At 35.4% G+C, this 18,145-nt stretch overlaps 3 protein-coding genes across 3 annotated transcripts; all 3 read right to left on the minus strand.

Annotated features, from left to right (window-relative positions):
- Nucleotides 1-2,021: 2,021 nt before the first annotated feature.
- olfm4.2 (olfactomedin 4, tandem duplicate 2) lies at nucleotides 2,022-4,904 on the minus strand. Its single transcript, XM_046856258.1, has 5 exons — nucleotides 4,833-4,904; nucleotides 4,582-4,749; nucleotides 3,782-3,994; nucleotides 3,491-3,635; nucleotides 2,022-2,935 (listed from the first exon to the last, which is right to left on the minus strand). Exons 1-5 carry the CDS (start codon nucleotides 4,887-4,889, stop codon nucleotides 2,136-2,138), a joined length of 1,383 nt encoding a protein of 460 aa, XP_046712214.1. The 5' UTR covers nucleotides 4,890-4,904; the 3' UTR covers nucleotides 2,022-2,135.
- Nucleotides 4,905-7,158: 2,254 nt separating this feature from the next.
- olfm4.1 (olfactomedin 4, tandem duplicate 1) lies at nucleotides 7,159-9,215 on the minus strand. Its single transcript, XM_046856269.1, has 5 exons — nucleotides 9,166-9,215; nucleotides 8,918-9,079; nucleotides 8,619-8,831; nucleotides 8,141-8,288; nucleotides 7,159-8,060 (listed from the first exon to the last, which is right to left on the minus strand). The coding sequence occupies exons 2-5, from the start codon at nucleotides 8,987-8,989 to the stop codon at nucleotides 7,237-7,239; spliced, it is 1,257 nt and encodes a 418-aa protein (XP_046712225.1). The 5' UTR covers nucleotides 8,990-9,079; nucleotides 9,166-9,215; the 3' UTR covers nucleotides 7,159-7,236.
- A 1,007-nt stretch (nucleotides 9,216-10,222) lies between these two features.
- Nucleotides 10,223-16,876, minus strand: LOC124390097 (leucine-rich repeat-containing protein 74A). Its single transcript, XM_046855809.1, has 13 exons — nucleotides 16,777-16,876; nucleotides 16,518-16,696; nucleotides 16,253-16,360; nucleotides 15,898-15,991; nucleotides 14,603-14,652; nucleotides 14,428-14,509; nucleotides 14,258-14,343; nucleotides 13,589-13,783; nucleotides 12,347-12,442; nucleotides 12,012-12,155; nucleotides 11,809-11,913; nucleotides 11,301-11,386; nucleotides 10,223-11,016 (listed from the first exon to the last, which is right to left on the minus strand). Exons 1-13 carry the CDS (start codon nucleotides 16,874-16,876, stop codon nucleotides 10,440-10,442), a joined length of 1,902 nt encoding a protein of 633 aa, XP_046711765.1. The 3' UTR covers nucleotides 10,223-10,439.
- Between the last annotated feature and the right edge of the window lie 1,269 nt (nucleotides 16,877-18,145).

Raw genomic sequence — 18,145 nt, forward strand, 5'->3', positions numbered from 1 at the left:
GGTTGGCACTAGAGTTCATACAATGTGGTGCAAAAAACATCCCCTGAGCAGCAGTTCAGAAGACTGAAATGACTTAAAAGCAGGTTAGTCCAACTCTTTCGAGCATGAGGAAAGTCAATGGATTTAAATTATGTCCATGATGAACAGAAATGCATTTAGAAATGCATCTGAATGACCAGATGTACAGGTGCCCCTATGTGGCCTATAAGTGTAACTAGTGGCGGGCCGTGCATTTGGTACCTGGGCCTTCGGTGGGGATTTACCTGACTAATCCACCTCTTAATACTAATATTATCACGTCGCAATTATAGAAACCATCAATACTATACACAAACGCAATATAACAGTGCATGCTATTGTAGAGAGAGAGGCAATTCACATATGAAGGGTGAATACCATTTTACTAAAGCAAGAAACCCAGTAAAGACAACTCCAAACCTCTAAACTACAACCACAACTGTGCCACCTACATCATCTGGAGCAGTTCAGAATCAATATTTGTCTAATAACATGGCAAAATGTAAATAAAATACAACCTACTCACCAGAGATGCAGACTCATAATTTGCACCGCTCCTCAGAGGCTGTAATGCAGTGGTACTGCTCGTATTCACTGGTCTGGAAGTGGTGAACAAACTCTTTCCCGGGCTGAGACACGCTAGCTAGCTTCGGGGTTGGCCGACAATTTCAATTTTTTCTTCCCCCGAAGGCATAAAAAAGTGTATCTCTGATGTATTAATGTGTGCAGAGTGCTACATAAGTGTTTTGCCAGTCGAACTTGGCTGTAACAGTTTCCCTCTGAACAACCAATCAGAGGACGGAAAAATGCTGACGCTATTCTGGGCCAGCTTGCTGGTGAATATGAAATCTGATTGGTTAAAGAAACAGAGTCATTGATAATATTCTCTATGGTAAAAAGGCCAGCAGTACAGACTATGAAGGCCCTGGACAGATTAAATTGACATGGCAGCACATAGAGGCTGAAATCTGATTGGACAAAAAATCTAACGTACTGGAAGCAGTGCAGCCAAGAAAACGCTACGAAATGAAGAGAATAAACTGTTGGGAATAAATTCATACAATTTCATGAAACAAATATTAGAATTTTGGTAGTAAATGTAGGACAGTGCTTCTGATAGTGTTTAGGCCAGCAGAGAAGGATTTGCTGGTCCTGACTGCCCACCACTGAGTGTAACCATTAGATCAAGAATCACTGCTACAAAATAAATGCTGTTATATGTATAGATGCTGTTATATATATATATATATGTGAAACCAGTCATTATGTGGCATTTCCTTTCACACTTAGGAACAAAATCTGCAAAAGCAACATCTTTCTATACATAATTAATGGTGTTTCCCACCCAATTAATGTGCGCCCCTTCGCTATCTCTGCACATGCCACACCTTATACCTCAATAAGCATTCGTCTCACATGATAATAAAATAAGACAGTGTGATGTAATATTACAGACTGTGAGGGAGGTGCAGGAGCTTGTGGGTAATTAGTGTATTTTCAGAGAGCAGCTGGGTCGAGAAGCTCAAGAGCAGAGAAAGGAGGAGAGGTGATGTGGGCACAGAGGGGCTCAGGGGGATCAGGTTACATAAAATGGAACCTAGATTGTAAGAGTATCACATCACTTTCCATGATCCACTCTGTCGTCAGTGCCTCAGGGCTTACTAAATGTAAACCATTACTTAAATTAAAGAACGAGTTAGACGTAAAAAAATATAAAGAAATTAATTTAATATTACTTAACCTCAAATATTTTAGATATTACACAACTTCTTATAATAATTGTTATGCTAATTGAGTTTATGTATTGTATGTCCTGTGTCTGTATGTTTGGACTTTTTGAAATGTTGGATTGGATACTCTGTGAAATTGTGATTACTGTGATTAGTGTGAAATTGATTTCTTTATCAATTCATCCTTGTCTTGATCAGGGTCACAGGTATTCATTCACACACCCGTTCACACGTACCCAAACATAACAAAAGTAATTAAAGAAAACACCCTTATTATTGCTTAAATTGATTTTATTCATTTCCAAAACAGAACATCGAACATGTCCATTTAATTAAACAGAGAATTACCTTCACATCTTTAGATTTTTCTGTGTATTTGGTCTTTGTCTAGGCACCCTTAAACTTGACATTATAAGAGACATAATAGCCATTGTTGAACATGTAGAGTTTCTGATCTCTAGGGTTATAGTCCAAGTTGACATAAAAATCTTGGAACTTTTCAAACTGAATACTAACATAGTTTTCCTGTCTCGTGTGTGTGTTGTACGTGTAAAAGATCTCTTCCTTTTGGGCATCAATAGATCGTGTAGCATAAAGAACACCACATATCATGAAAGCATTCGTGACAGATTGTTTGAAAATGCCAGTTTCCCAAACCTCTGACAGCGCAAATGCTGCCTCATCTATTTTGCCCAGCACAAGTTTGCCCTTTGCTTTCTCTGTAGCGTACGTCACCCACAACCCATTCTCATCAGCTGCAAAGTCTAAGTTCTGATTGTCGGAATATTGGTAAGAGAATCTGTTACTGGCACTCGGCACCACCCGGTACTCAGCTGTCTGACTGGTCATGTTGTATTTGCCCATGCTGAAAGGTTCTCTGAACTGATAGTACAGGTTGTTCCCATGAATAATGTAGTTATTACCGAGACCTCTCCAGTCACGACTGGTATAAAGCTCATGAGTTTTCATTGGCTGTCTCATGATTAACCTGTAGTAGTCGGCATAAACATGAATTCTACTCAGCAGTGTGTTAGTGAATGCAGAGTACCAGTACATGTTTTCATAACCAGGCACAGGGCTAGAGTCTTTGCCCCATCCTCCATATAAATAGCTTCCACTCAAATCTGCATTCAACTGGCTAACTACAGGCTTGCTGATTCTCAGAATACCTCCATGCTTGCAGGAACCTGACAAGAGAAAACAGTGTTTAGCGATATGCATTTGCAAAGAAAAAAGGTTTGAAAGCGCTTCATTTTATAGCATGACTTCCTAGCATAAAATCAGTTAATACAGGGTTTTATAGGCAAAACTTAGTACATCCTCTGCATGTTGTATATTAAAAATGTGTCTTTTCAGGGCATAGCTGGTTTACTGGTAATTATTTAGTTCCTACAAATGCTTGCAAAATGTATCCATACTTATTGCTTTATATTTCATACATTCTGTTAAATGTTTGAAAACATGTTAAAGCACTATTTTTTATTACTTGTGCATGCTTATACTTTTCACTAGCTATACATGTATTGAATGAAGAAGATTGATAGTACCTACAATATTTCTTAGAATTATATGCTTAACTATACACTTTATTATTAATTGTCATATACTATGCACCAATTATTAAATGAATTAATTCACTATTGACCAAGCTAAACAAATATTTTGACATGCTCAAACGATTAATGAGAATAATGGAGCATCACATCTTAGACATTTCAATGTAAATAATTCAAGAACATTACCAATGGCTGCATTGGAGAAGTTATCTTGTTCATCTCTGCATTTCTCCAGCTTCTTCTGAAGTTTGATAAACTCAAGGCGGATTACTTCTAAGTTGCTCTTGTCATAGCTTTCTAGCAGGTCTACAGTCAGGCTCATATTGCGGATCTTAAAAAAAAGATGTATAAGGTTGTCAAAATGACCTACAATTGGCACTAATTCAGAAAAGATTTCATGAGATATGAACACACAGTCACTCATAATCAATAATGTGAACTGATGTTTCACCAGTATTCAAATAATTTATCACTTACCTCATTATAAAGACTGTCAAAGATTGGTGAGGAGGAATTAAGGGATGTTTTCAGGTGTGTGACCAGGGACTCAAACTCACGCAGCTCGACTCTTAGGAGGTCAAACTCCAGTTTGATGTACTTGTCAGGTCCGCTCTCCAGTATATCCAAACGACTGGTTAAGTTGGTGAGTTCCGAGAGAAGAATAACCAGCTGGGCTTTTATATAAACCACCTGAGGAAGAGGGGAAAACATTTTGTAGGGTAATCACTGTTTTCTCCAATATGTTTGTGACAACATCACAAAGGATTTCTGTCACCCTGCCCACAAACTGTTTGCAGTCCTGCTCTTTGAAAGGTGCTACAGGAGCCTCCGGACCAATACAAGTAGGTTCTGGAACAGCCTTTTCCCCACAGCTGCTACCATGCTAAACTTTGCAACCCGGTAGCACCACCTACCCTCCACCCCTCACTACCATGCCCCCCCAACCAAGACTCACACAACTGAATACTATACACTGTTTGCACTCTCCATATCATTTTGCACATATGTATAAAACCCAATAAAACCCCTTTCTGTGTACAGTTTATTTATATTCATATTATTTATATATTATTCATTCATTTATCATTATTATTCATATCTATCATATATCAGAGCCTTACCAACCTGTACATATGTAAATTGTATACCAATGCACTTCTGGATAGATGCTTACTGTATTTCTTTGCCTTGTACTGTAACATGACAAAAAAAGTTGAATCTAATCTAATCCAATCTTATAAAAACGAAGCATCAGCATGTAGTAGAATGTATTGTACCTTGTTGATATGGATCTCCACATCAACACTCAGCTTATTCGAAGTAATCTGCACAATATCCACACGATCTGCTGGGAATGTTGTGTCAGGAAGATATACTTTGCAGATACACTGCCCAGATTCTCCCACAGTGCCCGTGACATTTCCAGAGCCCCACTGCTCCACTGGCTGCAAAAAAATAGGAGAATAAAATAAGATGACAGACAGTACTTTTATAATTTTGAAGAATCAGATTCAAAGACAATGCCCACCAGCCAACCGTATGTTGAGCCAGCCAACAAGAGCAGCAGAAGAATGTGATGCATCATGTCTTAGGCTTTCTTTGTTGAGTGACTATTGCCTGTCCAAGTCATTGGCTTTTAAAGACAGAGGTATCCTTGAGATATCCTGAACAGCTTTTCAAATTCTCATGGTTATTGTAGGTTGATTTTAAAATAACTTATGGGAGACAACTTATGTTTACAGCCATGTTTGTTTTAGATGTTATGAACTAATGAGGCAATAGAAAGTCATGATTTATTGGGTTGCAAAGGAAGTTGTTAAATTACACGGAGATGATGTGAGAAAATATATTGCTGGTAACATCTGAAACAATAACCAAATCATAGTCATTTCCAGAGTGTAAGCAGAGTTTTCAGTTAATGCTATTTAGAGTGGTCTTCATTATAAAATATATTTTGGAAGCTGGGCCTTGACAGATAATATCTGAGAACATTTTTATTATAACCACTCTTGTTTATGTGTTTATTAAAAAACAAAATACCTGATAATGTCTGATAATGTTGACAAATACTGTAAATATACTTACTGTACTTAAGTCTGGTTTAATTAGTAATTATACTGTAAGTACAAAAAACACAGTCGCTAAGACAGGAATTCCTACTTCTTTGCTTAGATAAACTCTAAGCTGTAATAAATATATCATCCTACATTTCATTGTTTTTCTTAGCTATATTATATGCCTATACTTTTTAAAAATACATTGTTGGTAAGAGTAAAATGATCACTGAAATATCAGGTCAGGACATTTAATCAGATTTCTGAATCTAATTGTTTTATTTAATTATAAATTTCATGCAAGTTTTAAGAAATAATAGATGATTTATAAATGATAAAGAAAATATTAAGTAAAAACAAATATTTTATTTAATTAATATTTATAGCAGCATTCTTACCCAGAGCAATAATAGTAGTAATGCTTAAACAAAGCAAGATTTGTGTTCATTTGTTTCTGGCATTTCCTATTAATCTGCATTCGTTCGTTTGTTCGTTCATTCATTTGTTTGTTTGTTTATTCTTTCATTCAGGACAATATCCCAATGAACTTATTCATTTCCACTATATTTCTCTATAATACTCAAAGCTGGAGGCACACAAGTGTATAGGATGCATTTGAATTGTGTAAGCATGACATTTTTGGACTTGGAAATACATGAAATACATGAAAAAATAGGACAGTGTGCAGTGGTAACTGCTGTATATCTTCTAAATAAACGAATACAAGCTGCAATTATTTACTGAGATCTGATCAAACATTGACCCACATTTATGGCCTATTTTCTGTTAAATATATGCAACCAGCACTACATTATTTTTAAGATTTACATGTGTTAAAACCAAGAATAAGAAAACATTACTTTTTATTATGTAATTGCAATAAACAGTCCAGTGTGATGTACAGAAAAAATACAAAGATTGTACCAATATGTCTAAAAGTTATTTTTTAATTTTTTAAGAAAAAATTATTTATATCTATTAAAATTGTTACAGTTACTAGGAAGAGGTTAAAAGAGTTCTTACTAAGTTCCAAAGAAAAATAGCAGATTTTAAGAAAATAAATAATAAAATCATCATCCAAATTAATTCTCCGCTATTGTAAACCTTGTGCTTTACAAAAACAATATTAAGATCAGATATGCTAGCTTTTATTTTTTTAAATGATGGGTCATTTTTAAATGCACAGCAGTTATGCATCTGAATTAAAATAATACATCTTGTAGAAAATAAAACAATAACATAGGCTTTATTGATTTATGTTTTTACTGACGGTAAAATTAGGAAAATGTATCAAAGTGTTATTTGTCATTATGGTATAGAGATCTACATTAATTTGGGATTTTGTTGAATGTTAATAAAAATATGTATCTTAGAGTATAGACTTAGAATTAACCACAATTTAATTTCTGCAGACTCATTTAATATTTTATAATATCTATATATGTTTAAGGGGGTTTTACATATAAAAACTCATATTAGATGCAATAGTACAGTAGTATTGTTGCATTTTGCATTCTTTTTTTTTCCATAGATAAAATTATTTAAAAATGTGCAGCTATGTTTTTATAATTTTTTAAGTAAATGTGTGGAAATGGAGCAATGTGACGTTTTGAGTGAGCATTTAAAAATTTTTTTTTTATTTTTATTTTGCATGTTTGTTTTGTGAAAATATCAAACTGTATTGTAAAAGACAAAAAATAAAATAAAATTAAGAAATGAATGTGTGTATATGCACGTGTGTGAGCATATGTGTGTGTGTGTGTGTGCATTATGGACTAATAAAAACATTCATTCATGAAATACTGCTCAGAATATTTTATTAATAAGACGTGAAATGCAGTACAGGACATTTCAGGTTTGTGCACATTTCAGCATTATTCAAATTAGAACCTGTGCCTTGTTCTTATTCTGGTGGAACCACACATGATAGCTGACAAAATATCCATCATTATACATGTAAAGTTTCTGGTCGATGGGATTGTAATCAAGGTAAACATACATTTCTTGAAACTTTTCAAACGGAATGCTAACATAACTCTCCTGTCTTGTGTGTGTGTTATAAATGTAAAAGATTTCCTCCGTCTTAATATCTACAGATCTGGTAGCATAAAGGACTCCACAGACCATAAAGGAATTGCCTACTGATGGTTTGTAGATATTCATTTCATAAACTTCCTTTAAAGCAAATGCTGCCTCATCTATCTTTCCCAGACTCATTTTGCCCTTCGATTCGTCTGTAGCATATGTAACCCACAACCCATTTTCATCAGCTGCAAAATCTAGGTTTTGGTTTCCTGAATAAAAGTAAGAGAATCTGTTACTGGCGCTTGGTACCACCCTGTACTCTGCACTCTGACTGGTCATGTTGTATTTGCCCATGCTGAAAGGTTCTCTGAACTGATAGTACAGGGTGTTACCACGCACAATGTAGTTATTACCAAGACCTCTCCAGTCACGACTGGTATAAAGCTCATGGGTTTTCATTGGCTGTCTCATGATTAATCTGTAGTAGTCTGCATAAATATTAACTTGGCTAACCAGAGTATTAGAAAAACCTGAGTACCAGTACATATTTTCAGAGCCAGACACAGGGTTTGAATCTTTGCCCCATCCTCCATATTTGTGACCTGCATTCAGATGTGCGTTCAGGTGGCTAATCAATGGTTTACTGAGTCTTGATATGAAACCGTGCTCACAAGAACCTAGAGAGGAAAAAAGTCAAAAGTATGAGCCATTTATGTTTCTACAAAGACAACAATTGTGTCCATGTACTGAGGCTTACCGATGCTGGGATTAAAGATCTCATTGTGGCGCCTCTCACATTCCTCCAGTTTCTGCTGAAGCTTGATGTATTCTCTCCGTGTCAACAGTACCAAGTTCTTGTCATAGGTCATCTCCAGTTGAGTCAAGATAACAATCATGGCAGTGACCTGTATGATGAACATTATATGGTATAAAATATCACATATATTTGTGGTGGTTTGAGTAAACTCTTATCATGTGGTTCTGACAACTACATGCTTTTCTGAACTGAAATGTGTTTCTCGATGGCATGTATATATATATATATATATATAGGGAACAATCTGATTTCAATTGCATTAATCAGGCAGCTTAATTAAAATGTGATTTTCGCTTTAAAACGTTCACATAATTTGGGTTGATGAAGAAATATGTCATATGTCACTCCAACAATTCAGCAACAGCAACACCTGACACAGGATAAAACATTATACCTCAATACATCTGGTGTGTTTTACCTCTTTGCGAATGCTGACAAGTACTGTAGAAGAAACCTCAATGGATGTCTGAAGCTCCACAATTAGAGCTTCTATTTGCTTTATCTGAATCTTCACTTCCTGTATTTGGATCTCAGTATAAGAATCAGGGTCATGCTCCATGATCCCAACCAGAGCTGTGAGATTCACAATCTTCTCCATGTAAATCGTAAGCTTACTCTCAAATATCTCAATCTGTAAAAAAAACAACAACAAAGAAAATAATGAAAGAAAGAAAGATCGTGCACGAGTTCATTATTTTGTTGATGTTTGTCTGATACCTTGATGATCTCAAGCTCTAACTTGTGAGTGATCTGCACTGAGGACCTTTCCAGCAGCTCCAGCTCCCCCATGGGGAATATTGTATCTGGTAGCCAAGCCTCACAGGTGCATGGCTGGTTTGGAGTCAGAGTCCCATTCTTCCCAAGCCAGGTATCTACAGACTTTGTTAAATAAAAGGATGACATTGTACATTCCAGACCACTTTTGCAATAACACAATGAAAACAGACAACTGACTAACAACTTACCCCAAAGGCAAGAGTGTCCCTGAGGAAGATGAGAAAGCAGAGTATGGTGATCATTGTGAATCATGTAGATTGCTTCTGCTTCAGAAGTCAATGCTCTCTTGCTTTTTAAAGGATGATTATCATAACAGTAATAAGTTATCAGCTGGCATCTTCTCACAGTTACTTTTTAACAGCTGAAACAGCTGTTTGCTATAATATCGGTGTAATAAACCGTTCTGTAAACATCACACTTACAATTATGACTACTGGATACAGGCGTATTTATATATGATACATTATGCATCTTTCCAATCTGGTATGATCACACTCATGATCTAGAGTCGAGGAATTGTCACTTGAAAACTTGAAAACAAAGACCAGCACAAAACTTGAAATGAAGGCATCCTATGTGGCTTTTTATATCCCAAGATATTAAATATAAGCCATTAAATGTGCATTTTTTTTGTTTTGTTGAGACATCATCATATAGTATCTAGCTTGTATAAGGCATGTCTTTAAAATAGGGGAGGGAACCTTGAAGGCAGGTCAAGCTTCACACACAAAAGGCTAAGGCAGGATGCTTGTATGCAATAATTCAGTATTTTATATTTTTATTTTATTTTTTTTTTACATTTCTTTACTGATGTACTGTAAAATATATTTTATATTCTGACCTATCAGAGCAATAAAGAAATTCAGGCTGGATAAATCTTTATAATCTGCTTCTTCCATTGATGAATTTATTGATGAATTTATTTTCAGTATTTTTATTTTCAGGTTAGTCAGGCTCTGATTCTACTAAGAGCCCCAGGTGTGAGGCAGGAATGCAAGGTTATGGTTTTTCACTATATATATATGGACAATTCAATGTAGCCAATCTAACTACTTGCATGTTTTTTAAGAGAGAGTAATGAACCATGTGGATGAGAATGAGGAACTCATATGAAGAGTATTCCAACCTTCACTTAAAGAGCAATACTCAGGATTAAACTGGAGACTCTGTGGTAACAAGATCATCCACTGCACCACTGTTCTGCCCCCCAAGTCTACTACTATGTCATAGAAAAAAATAAGCATATGAAGAAAAGTTTATTTAATGTCATAATTTATACTTGTACACAATTATATCTATATAGCATTGTACATTTGTGTCACTTATTACACTATTACATATCTTGATACAGCTATACAGGCAAGATTCAGAAAAATACATGCATTTGTATATTAATCTCACTATATCTTTCTAAATGTAACATTCACATTACATTCTGTTGCGTAAATAACTTCTCAGCTTTTTATTTTTTTTTACTTTTCTTTTTCTTCCTATTGGAAACTTTTACAGTGAGTTGCTCAGGGTGTAATGCCGGTCTTGATCTGGTCAGGTTGTTGTCAGTGGGACTAAGTTTGTTGGTTGTTTCAGTTGGATTGGATATAGTGTTCATGCCCTGGGCTGATGCAGGTTTGGTTAGAGAAGGCAGAGAGCTGTGATTGATGATTAAGTTAGGTTGTGAGTAAGAGCGCATGGCTGGGGAACTCAGGGGCCTGGAGGATGCACAATTCCCTATTAAAGGAAATTGAACTTGCCCGCTGCTCATGTTGGTGACGGAGTAATGACTGCTGTTGGAAATTATGATGTGGTGCCAGGAACTAAGGGGGGTGGCTGAGAAGCGCTGTGGGCCGCTGCTGGAATTGTCTTTAATCCCTCCTGGTGACATGACTATGGAGGTACGAGGAGTAACTGCCTCGACAGCGGACTGAAAGGTCTTTAGGATGCGATCACTTTTCTGCTTCTCCTTCTTCTGCCGGGACTCTACTTTGCGCAGCTGGCGCCGGTGGTCCCGCATCATCTGCTTTCTTGTGTCTGCCAAGCCTCTGTAGGATGCCAACAAGAGGTGCTAATTAAGACAGTAGAGTTTCTTTTTCTGCATTATAACACAGTACTATTAAAATAAAAATAAAAATAAGGTAACATGTTATTTATCCTGGATAAAACCCATGAAACATTTCTATCGGTAGATATGATATTGCAAATATTGCTAACTATGACTAGGCAAATGTTAAAACTAGAGCAAACATAAATAAAGAAATATGAAGTTTAAAAGGTAATAGGTTTGATTTGTATTAATAAACTGATTGCCTTGAAGAAATCATCGCACCTATAATCTACCATGCCTGTTCCTTCCCGGTCTAGTTTTTGGATGAGCTGTTCAAGCTGGATGCGATCCAGTGGAATGTTAGATTGCTGTAACAGAAAGTAACACCCTGAAAATAACCTTATAGTTATCCTTATAAGACCCTTACACACAAACAAGCAACTGGCAAATACATATTTATAATAATTTTACTCTGAATAAGGAATTACGAGAAAGTTTACTGATAGCTGATAGCACTGATAGCAAAACAGTCTAAAGATGCCAAGATTATATGCTGAAATACTTTATGTATATGTTACGTATGTCATATTTTACATACGTTTTATATTTTATGAATACCAAACCTTTTTTAACACCCCAAAGGTCTTTGGGTTTTTTGTTCAGATTTATACATGTACATAATCGATGCATGCAGAGATCAAAATATCGAATCAACTGTGAGTTTGATTCAGTTGTCCAAAACACTGCAAATGCATCAGCAAAATGCAATAACATGGACATGGTGTCATGCCTGCACAGCCTTTCTGAATTCTGAGACAGGAACATGCATTGTCCCATCTTTATCAATGTTGCGGAAGAAATCCCACAGGCGAAGCTTGCGCTGATCAAGATAATCCTGCAAAATAACACATACATGACATTTATAGTATATTTGTCTCATTTTTATAACTGCTTTCACAGTCATTGCTGCATAAATAAACATTCCTTATGTACCTGAATGACTTTCATCGGGTCTAGCCTCTTCGGAGGCTTTTTGGCAAGAAATCCTCCAACGCCACCATAATGCACCTCTAAACCAAGGTGTTCTTGACATGTCAACTCCAGCAGCTGTACAAATATTTCATTCACCAGCACATTCTAGCACACAAACAGAGCCATAAAGAGGTGTTTTAGTAGCATTGGTTATATGTGTGACAAACAGAACCGATGCATATTCTATCTAATAACCGTTTACATTGTGAAATGTTTAAAGAAACAAGAGATATAATAAAGGGCTGGGGTGTGTTTTCTGGGTTGTAACTGTGTTTAATGTCATACATGAGACTCACACATATGTTGATCTCCTCGAGAGCTGTTTTCAGAGAGTTCTTTATGACACGTATCAAAGCCAAGGCCCCTTCTACTGTTACAGAATTATAAGCCAGCTGCAAGAAGGCACAACATTTACTTTTCAAACTGTATGGGACAAGTCAAATGAGTCATGTTAAACAGCAAGTGCCTGATGGCTTTATGTATATATTATTATTATATATACTCACGTCACATTTAACAGCAAGTGCCTGACGGCTTATAGCTTATATATATATATTTAAGGATTTATAAATAAAAATCTTGTCAAAGTGCAGGATTCTGCTTTGGATGTCTTCTTAATGAGTTTAGTGATACATAAAATCAACACAGAAAATGTATGATGTAGTATTTGTGTGTAACAGTATATTTTGTTAAGATCGCCATGTCACAATTATTTAACCCCTATATAATATTGTTGAGAGAGATTTATTTAATTTGTATTACATATTTAAAAAGAAACACAGTCATTTGCTCTGCTATGACAATTTCTATTTTACTTATTTCTTTCGGCTTCTCCCGTTAGGGGTCGCCACAGCAGATCCTCCGCATGTTTGATTTGGTACATGTTTTTACGCTGGATGCCCTTCCTAACACAACCCTCCCCATTTATCCGGGCTTGGGACCGGCGCTGAGAGTGGCTGGGGTTGGTCCCTGACCGTGGATTGAACGCGGGCTGTAGAGGTGAGAGCGCAGCATCCTAACCACTAGACCACCAGGGACCCTTATTTAATTTCACTACTATTTTAGAATGATGGTAAAAAAAAGAAATGGTAATTTCTATCATTAGTTTTTCTTACTTTCTGCTTTTTCCCATACAGTTTTTTTCCCCTTTTATACAGTGAACTTATATGGAACACACTTTGAACTGCTTTTTCGTCTTCCTATGATGATGTTGATGACGATGATGATGATTATTATTATTATTAAGTTTACTGTGATTTGATTATTTTGTTAACAAAGTGTGTTTGTTTTTTTACAACTTTAATTATAAATGTTTTTTTTTCTGCTGTTTCCCATGATGTGTTTATTCCCTCTTTCCAGCACTTTATACTATATTTTAATTTATGAATTGGCCTATATATAAAACATTGTTGTTGCTGTTTTTATTATTAGTTTAACTTTTTTCTTTTTGCTTTGCTTCTGCTTCTTCTTGTATTATTCTATTTCTTCTATTAATATTATTTTTTATTATTTTAAAACTTAAACTGCTTCACACCCACCTTCAGTGTTCTGAGTGTGTCGTTGGTCTCAAGGCCTCTGCAAAGCATTCCTACTCCTTCATCGTTGATGCGGTTGTTACTGAGGTCAAGGTACACTAATGTGTTGTTGAATTTAAGAGCTTCACCCAAAGCCAGAGCACCTTCATTGCCAAAGCCGTTCCAGGAGAGGTCTAAGTGTTTTAAAAACACATTAACCTGATGGAAAAAAAGTTAAAATGAAGACACTTTTTGTCTTACAGCATGAATTCCATTTCTCTATGAATAAGTGTGTCTGAGGTCTACATCTGAGACAGCTGATGAAGCCTTTTGAATACAATGCATTTTAGACTAAAATACAGAGTATATCAAACTATGTTAACTTTATTTTAATAAAATACATTGTTAGATATCGCTCTTATTAGTTCTTATTAGGTAATTATTATACCATCAATTCTATAAGTATTTGGACAGTGACACAATTTTTTTACTTTTGCCTCCAAACACCACCACAATGAAGAATGAAGATGTGACTAAACAACCAAGCTTCAACTGGAACTATGAATTAGAAAATAAAAATTGCAGTAACTATTTGCAATTCACAAATATTTTTTTAAACAGTCTCTTCATTGTCACAGGCTCAACAGTAATTAGACAAACTACCATAATGATATAGATGCATATTTTACATACTTTAAGGCCAGCACAGAAAGCCACAGCACCCTTCATTCGCAGGTGATTCCAACTCAGATTAAGGACTTCCACACCCTCATTATTAGCTGCATCAATATAAAAAGCATTGTTTTTATCACATATATAATTTGTTTAATACACACCTCACACTTTTCCTGCATTTTATCTACCTAGCATTTGGCCGAAGTATTCACCCGCTCTTCCACAGAATTTATTGTTACTCAGGTCTAACTCTTTCACTCTGTAGTTGGTCTAAATAAAGAGATCAAAATTAGGACATTTGAAAGGAACAAGAATAATCTTTTTTTACTTACTTTTATATCAGCGGATTATGTTTCAACTTACTGTAAAAGCTTCTGCAAACCATTTGGCATCATCCTCTGAGAATTCATTTCCTATTAAGAAAGAAACAAAAGATCTGGTTTTAAAAAAATCTTATAAAAAGATATTGGATGTATAATTAGTAAATGAGCAACCATGATCATGATGCCATCTGTGTCTCACTGATTTTACATGTATAAATATGTACAAATATGGAAATCTGAAAAAAACACATTTATTTTGTCCCTCACTGCAATCTATATTTGGGATCAATTTTATAATAAGTATAATATTAATATAAATCTTCAGCACAGTTGAGCACATCCTAGCCCTATATAACTAAATTTAACCAGAAATATTTAAATGAGTTCCCAATTACTGGTTATGCAAAATCTAAAAATCTAAAAATTAGCATCCCACTACTCATCTGTGGTACCAGAACACTTTCTGTCAGGGGACCACCTGCGACGCCCCCCCCTCGGCAACTCGCAGCGCCTCGCCTTCATACAAATCACCTTCACCTGTATCCAATCTACATCCTCCCTTTATAATACGGTGGCCGAGAAGTGCAAAACAAATCCAAAAACAATTTAACACATTAAAAAAAATAGTTAGTAAATGAAAACTTACAGATCATTGGATGAGACACCTGTCATTCAAGATATACAGGTGAATGACAGGAGTCTCGTCCAATGATCGGTAAGTTTCCATTTACCAACAATACCTACCTTTTCCGGTTTGTCTGAATTTTGTCGTTGTGTTTTCAGATTTGTTCATTTGTTTTCGGATTTGTTGTTTTGTTTTCGGATTTGTTGTTTTGTTTTCGGATTTGTTGTTTTGTTTTTGAATTTGTTCATTTTTTTTCGGATTTGTTATTTTGGTTTTGCATTTGTTATTTTGTTTTCGGATTTGTTAATGTGTTTTGCACTTCTCGGCCACCGTATGTTATATAGCTTAATTAAAGATCATAGAAGAAAAATGTCATCTCATTCTTTTGCTTTATTTTCAATAATATTATCATACTAATTAAGGTGGTCATATTAAAATTACTAAACAGTTATTCATATTATAGATTCGACAAAAATGAGTGTTCCCTAATTCTTGGTGTCCTCAAATTTATTAGCATGGATGCTGGCTAAATAGTAGTTAACAATTTGTGTATTTTCTGAAATATTCCTCAAAAATAAAAAATAAAAAGGCCAGGGGATGAGTTAATACATTACAAATAAATATTTATTATGTATTTAATATTTAAAAATGATTATTATTACTTAATTGATTTGGTACACCATTTATGAAATCATGGTTTTAGAAAGTACCAGAAAGCCTGATTGATTTGATGGACACGTTTTCCAACAGCATCTTTGTGACATGTTCAGCTCCTGCAGATTGAAGGTGATTATCAGAGAGATCCTACAGGAGAAAGTGAGGATCATTAAATCTGCAAACTCTACTGACCTCTAGTGCACAAACATGCATCCTGCACTCAAATACTATGCATCATCTGACAAACCTTAATAATAATTATTTAAAACAAATAACAAAAATAGATATATAAGTATTAATGGATGCTCCTAAATTACTATGATTATCAATTCTAAACAATGAAATGTTTTAAACCAGACCATAAAGTATGTGATTTTTAATAATGATAGTAATAACCATGAATGTTACCAAATTCTGAATAGTAAAATTGGCTTTCAGCATCTGCACAATATATCTTGCTCCCTCGGCCAGGAGAAAATTATCAGCCAATCCAAGCGTTGTTGTGTGCGTGTCAGTCTATTTAAAATACAAAGACACTTTTAGTAAATATGAATGGGTTTAGGACAGTTGCATTGCGTCATTTTTGTTTAGAAGCCTCATGCATCCAATATATTAGATTGTTTGTGCTCAACACCTGTTAACACTGGAGTAATCAAGTAATCATCTTCCTTACCACAAGAGCAATAGCTAGAGCTTTTCCCCCTAATGGGCCAAGGCCGTGGTGGTTGAGGTTAATGGTGACACAGCCAAGGTTTCTCAGGAAGTAGCTGACAGGAACAACACCTATCAGTTTACATGCTTGAAGGTACACCTCAGCTGTGGACATGTCTTTCACAACACTCTTTTCCTCTACTGAAAGTGAAAAGTTGTCTCATCATCTCATGAATATGTTTCAAATTTAGAAAAAAAACTGAATAGTTAAGTTTGTTTACCTTCAGTATCCGTATCCCACTCATCCTCTACTTCAGCTTCATAAGTGTCAGCTCTCTCAACCAGGCTAAGAGAATTCAGTGCCAAGATGGACTCCTCCATATTACAATCTTCTAACCATATCCTCTATACATACAGTATACTCACTTATAAAAAATAAACTTGCTCAAATACCTCATTCAAATACTGATAGATTTTTCTCACTGCACAGAACCACATCTGATGATGTGTTAATGTCTTCTATGTTTCCTTAAGTGTAAGTTCAGAGTCTGCCTTAGCAGCGGGGATACATCTGATATCTGTGCTACTTGTAGAATACCTTTCAATGCGAAGCCTATTGGCCCATGCTGTCATAAATTATTCATCATCTAAGCACAACGCAATCAATCATCAGATATCTAGAGGTGCAGTATTGCACAAGTAATTCTATCTATGTACAAGTCAGTTAATATGTGCATCTAAACTATTCAAATGATCTAATCACATCTTATGAATAAATCTGAAATGAAATGGTATTAATTTTATACATTGTATTCTGCTAGAAACAAAAGATATACAGCTGATAACAATCCTGTAGTACAGAAACTGTCACCGATAAACACAAAGTGTGTGATTAACACAGACTGCATGAAATAAAAAGATGTTGATCGTAAACTGTTGACTTGAAATGAAGTAGTGCATCACTGCTAAAGCTGATGCCATTGTTTATCAACACACCGTCATGTCAGTGCAATACTTATAATACTTATAATGATCCAATTTCCAAACAGTACCTGAGGGCTGTTGAAAGCGAATCGCTCCTACATGTTATGAGTTATAGCTAAAAGCTGGGTGTTAAAATTCAGTTAAGAAAAAGTTCTTTAAAAAAGCAAGGGGTATTGAAATTTTAATAAAAGTGTCAAGGCAATGAAACGAGAAAAGGGTTCTTATTCTCGGGCTTATTCTCGGGTTGTTGGTGATTGCTGTGAGAGAGACAGACTGTAAGAAGATGCAGACTAAATGTATTTACTTAAGAGTACATAAAGGTTCCTTAAGTTCTCCTTCCGTGAATTTTATATAAACTAGCTGCTTCTGTTCATGTTCAAGCCGACAATGTCATGAAAAAAAAAAGAAATAACACGTAAATTACACATACAAAGACACAGACAGACAGACAGACAGACAGACAGACAGACAGACAGACAGACAGACAGACAGATAGATAGATAGATAGATAGATAGATAGATAGATAGATAGATAGTAGATAGAAAGATAGATAGGTAGTATTAGCTATTGGAGTGATTAATCTGTCAGTGTAAGATATGATAGACCTCCTAGAAGACACGCTATTTTATTCCCAGGTGTTCTGAGGTGTTACTTTTTTTTTGTTT

Source organism: Silurus meridionalis, chromosome 8 (genome assembly GCF_014805685.1).
Source record: "Silurus meridionalis isolate SWU-2019-XX chromosome 8, ASM1480568v1, whole genome shotgun sequence".
In the NCBI taxonomy this organism is placed as follows: Eukaryota; Metazoa; Chordata; class Actinopteri; order Siluriformes; family Siluridae; genus Silurus; species Silurus meridionalis.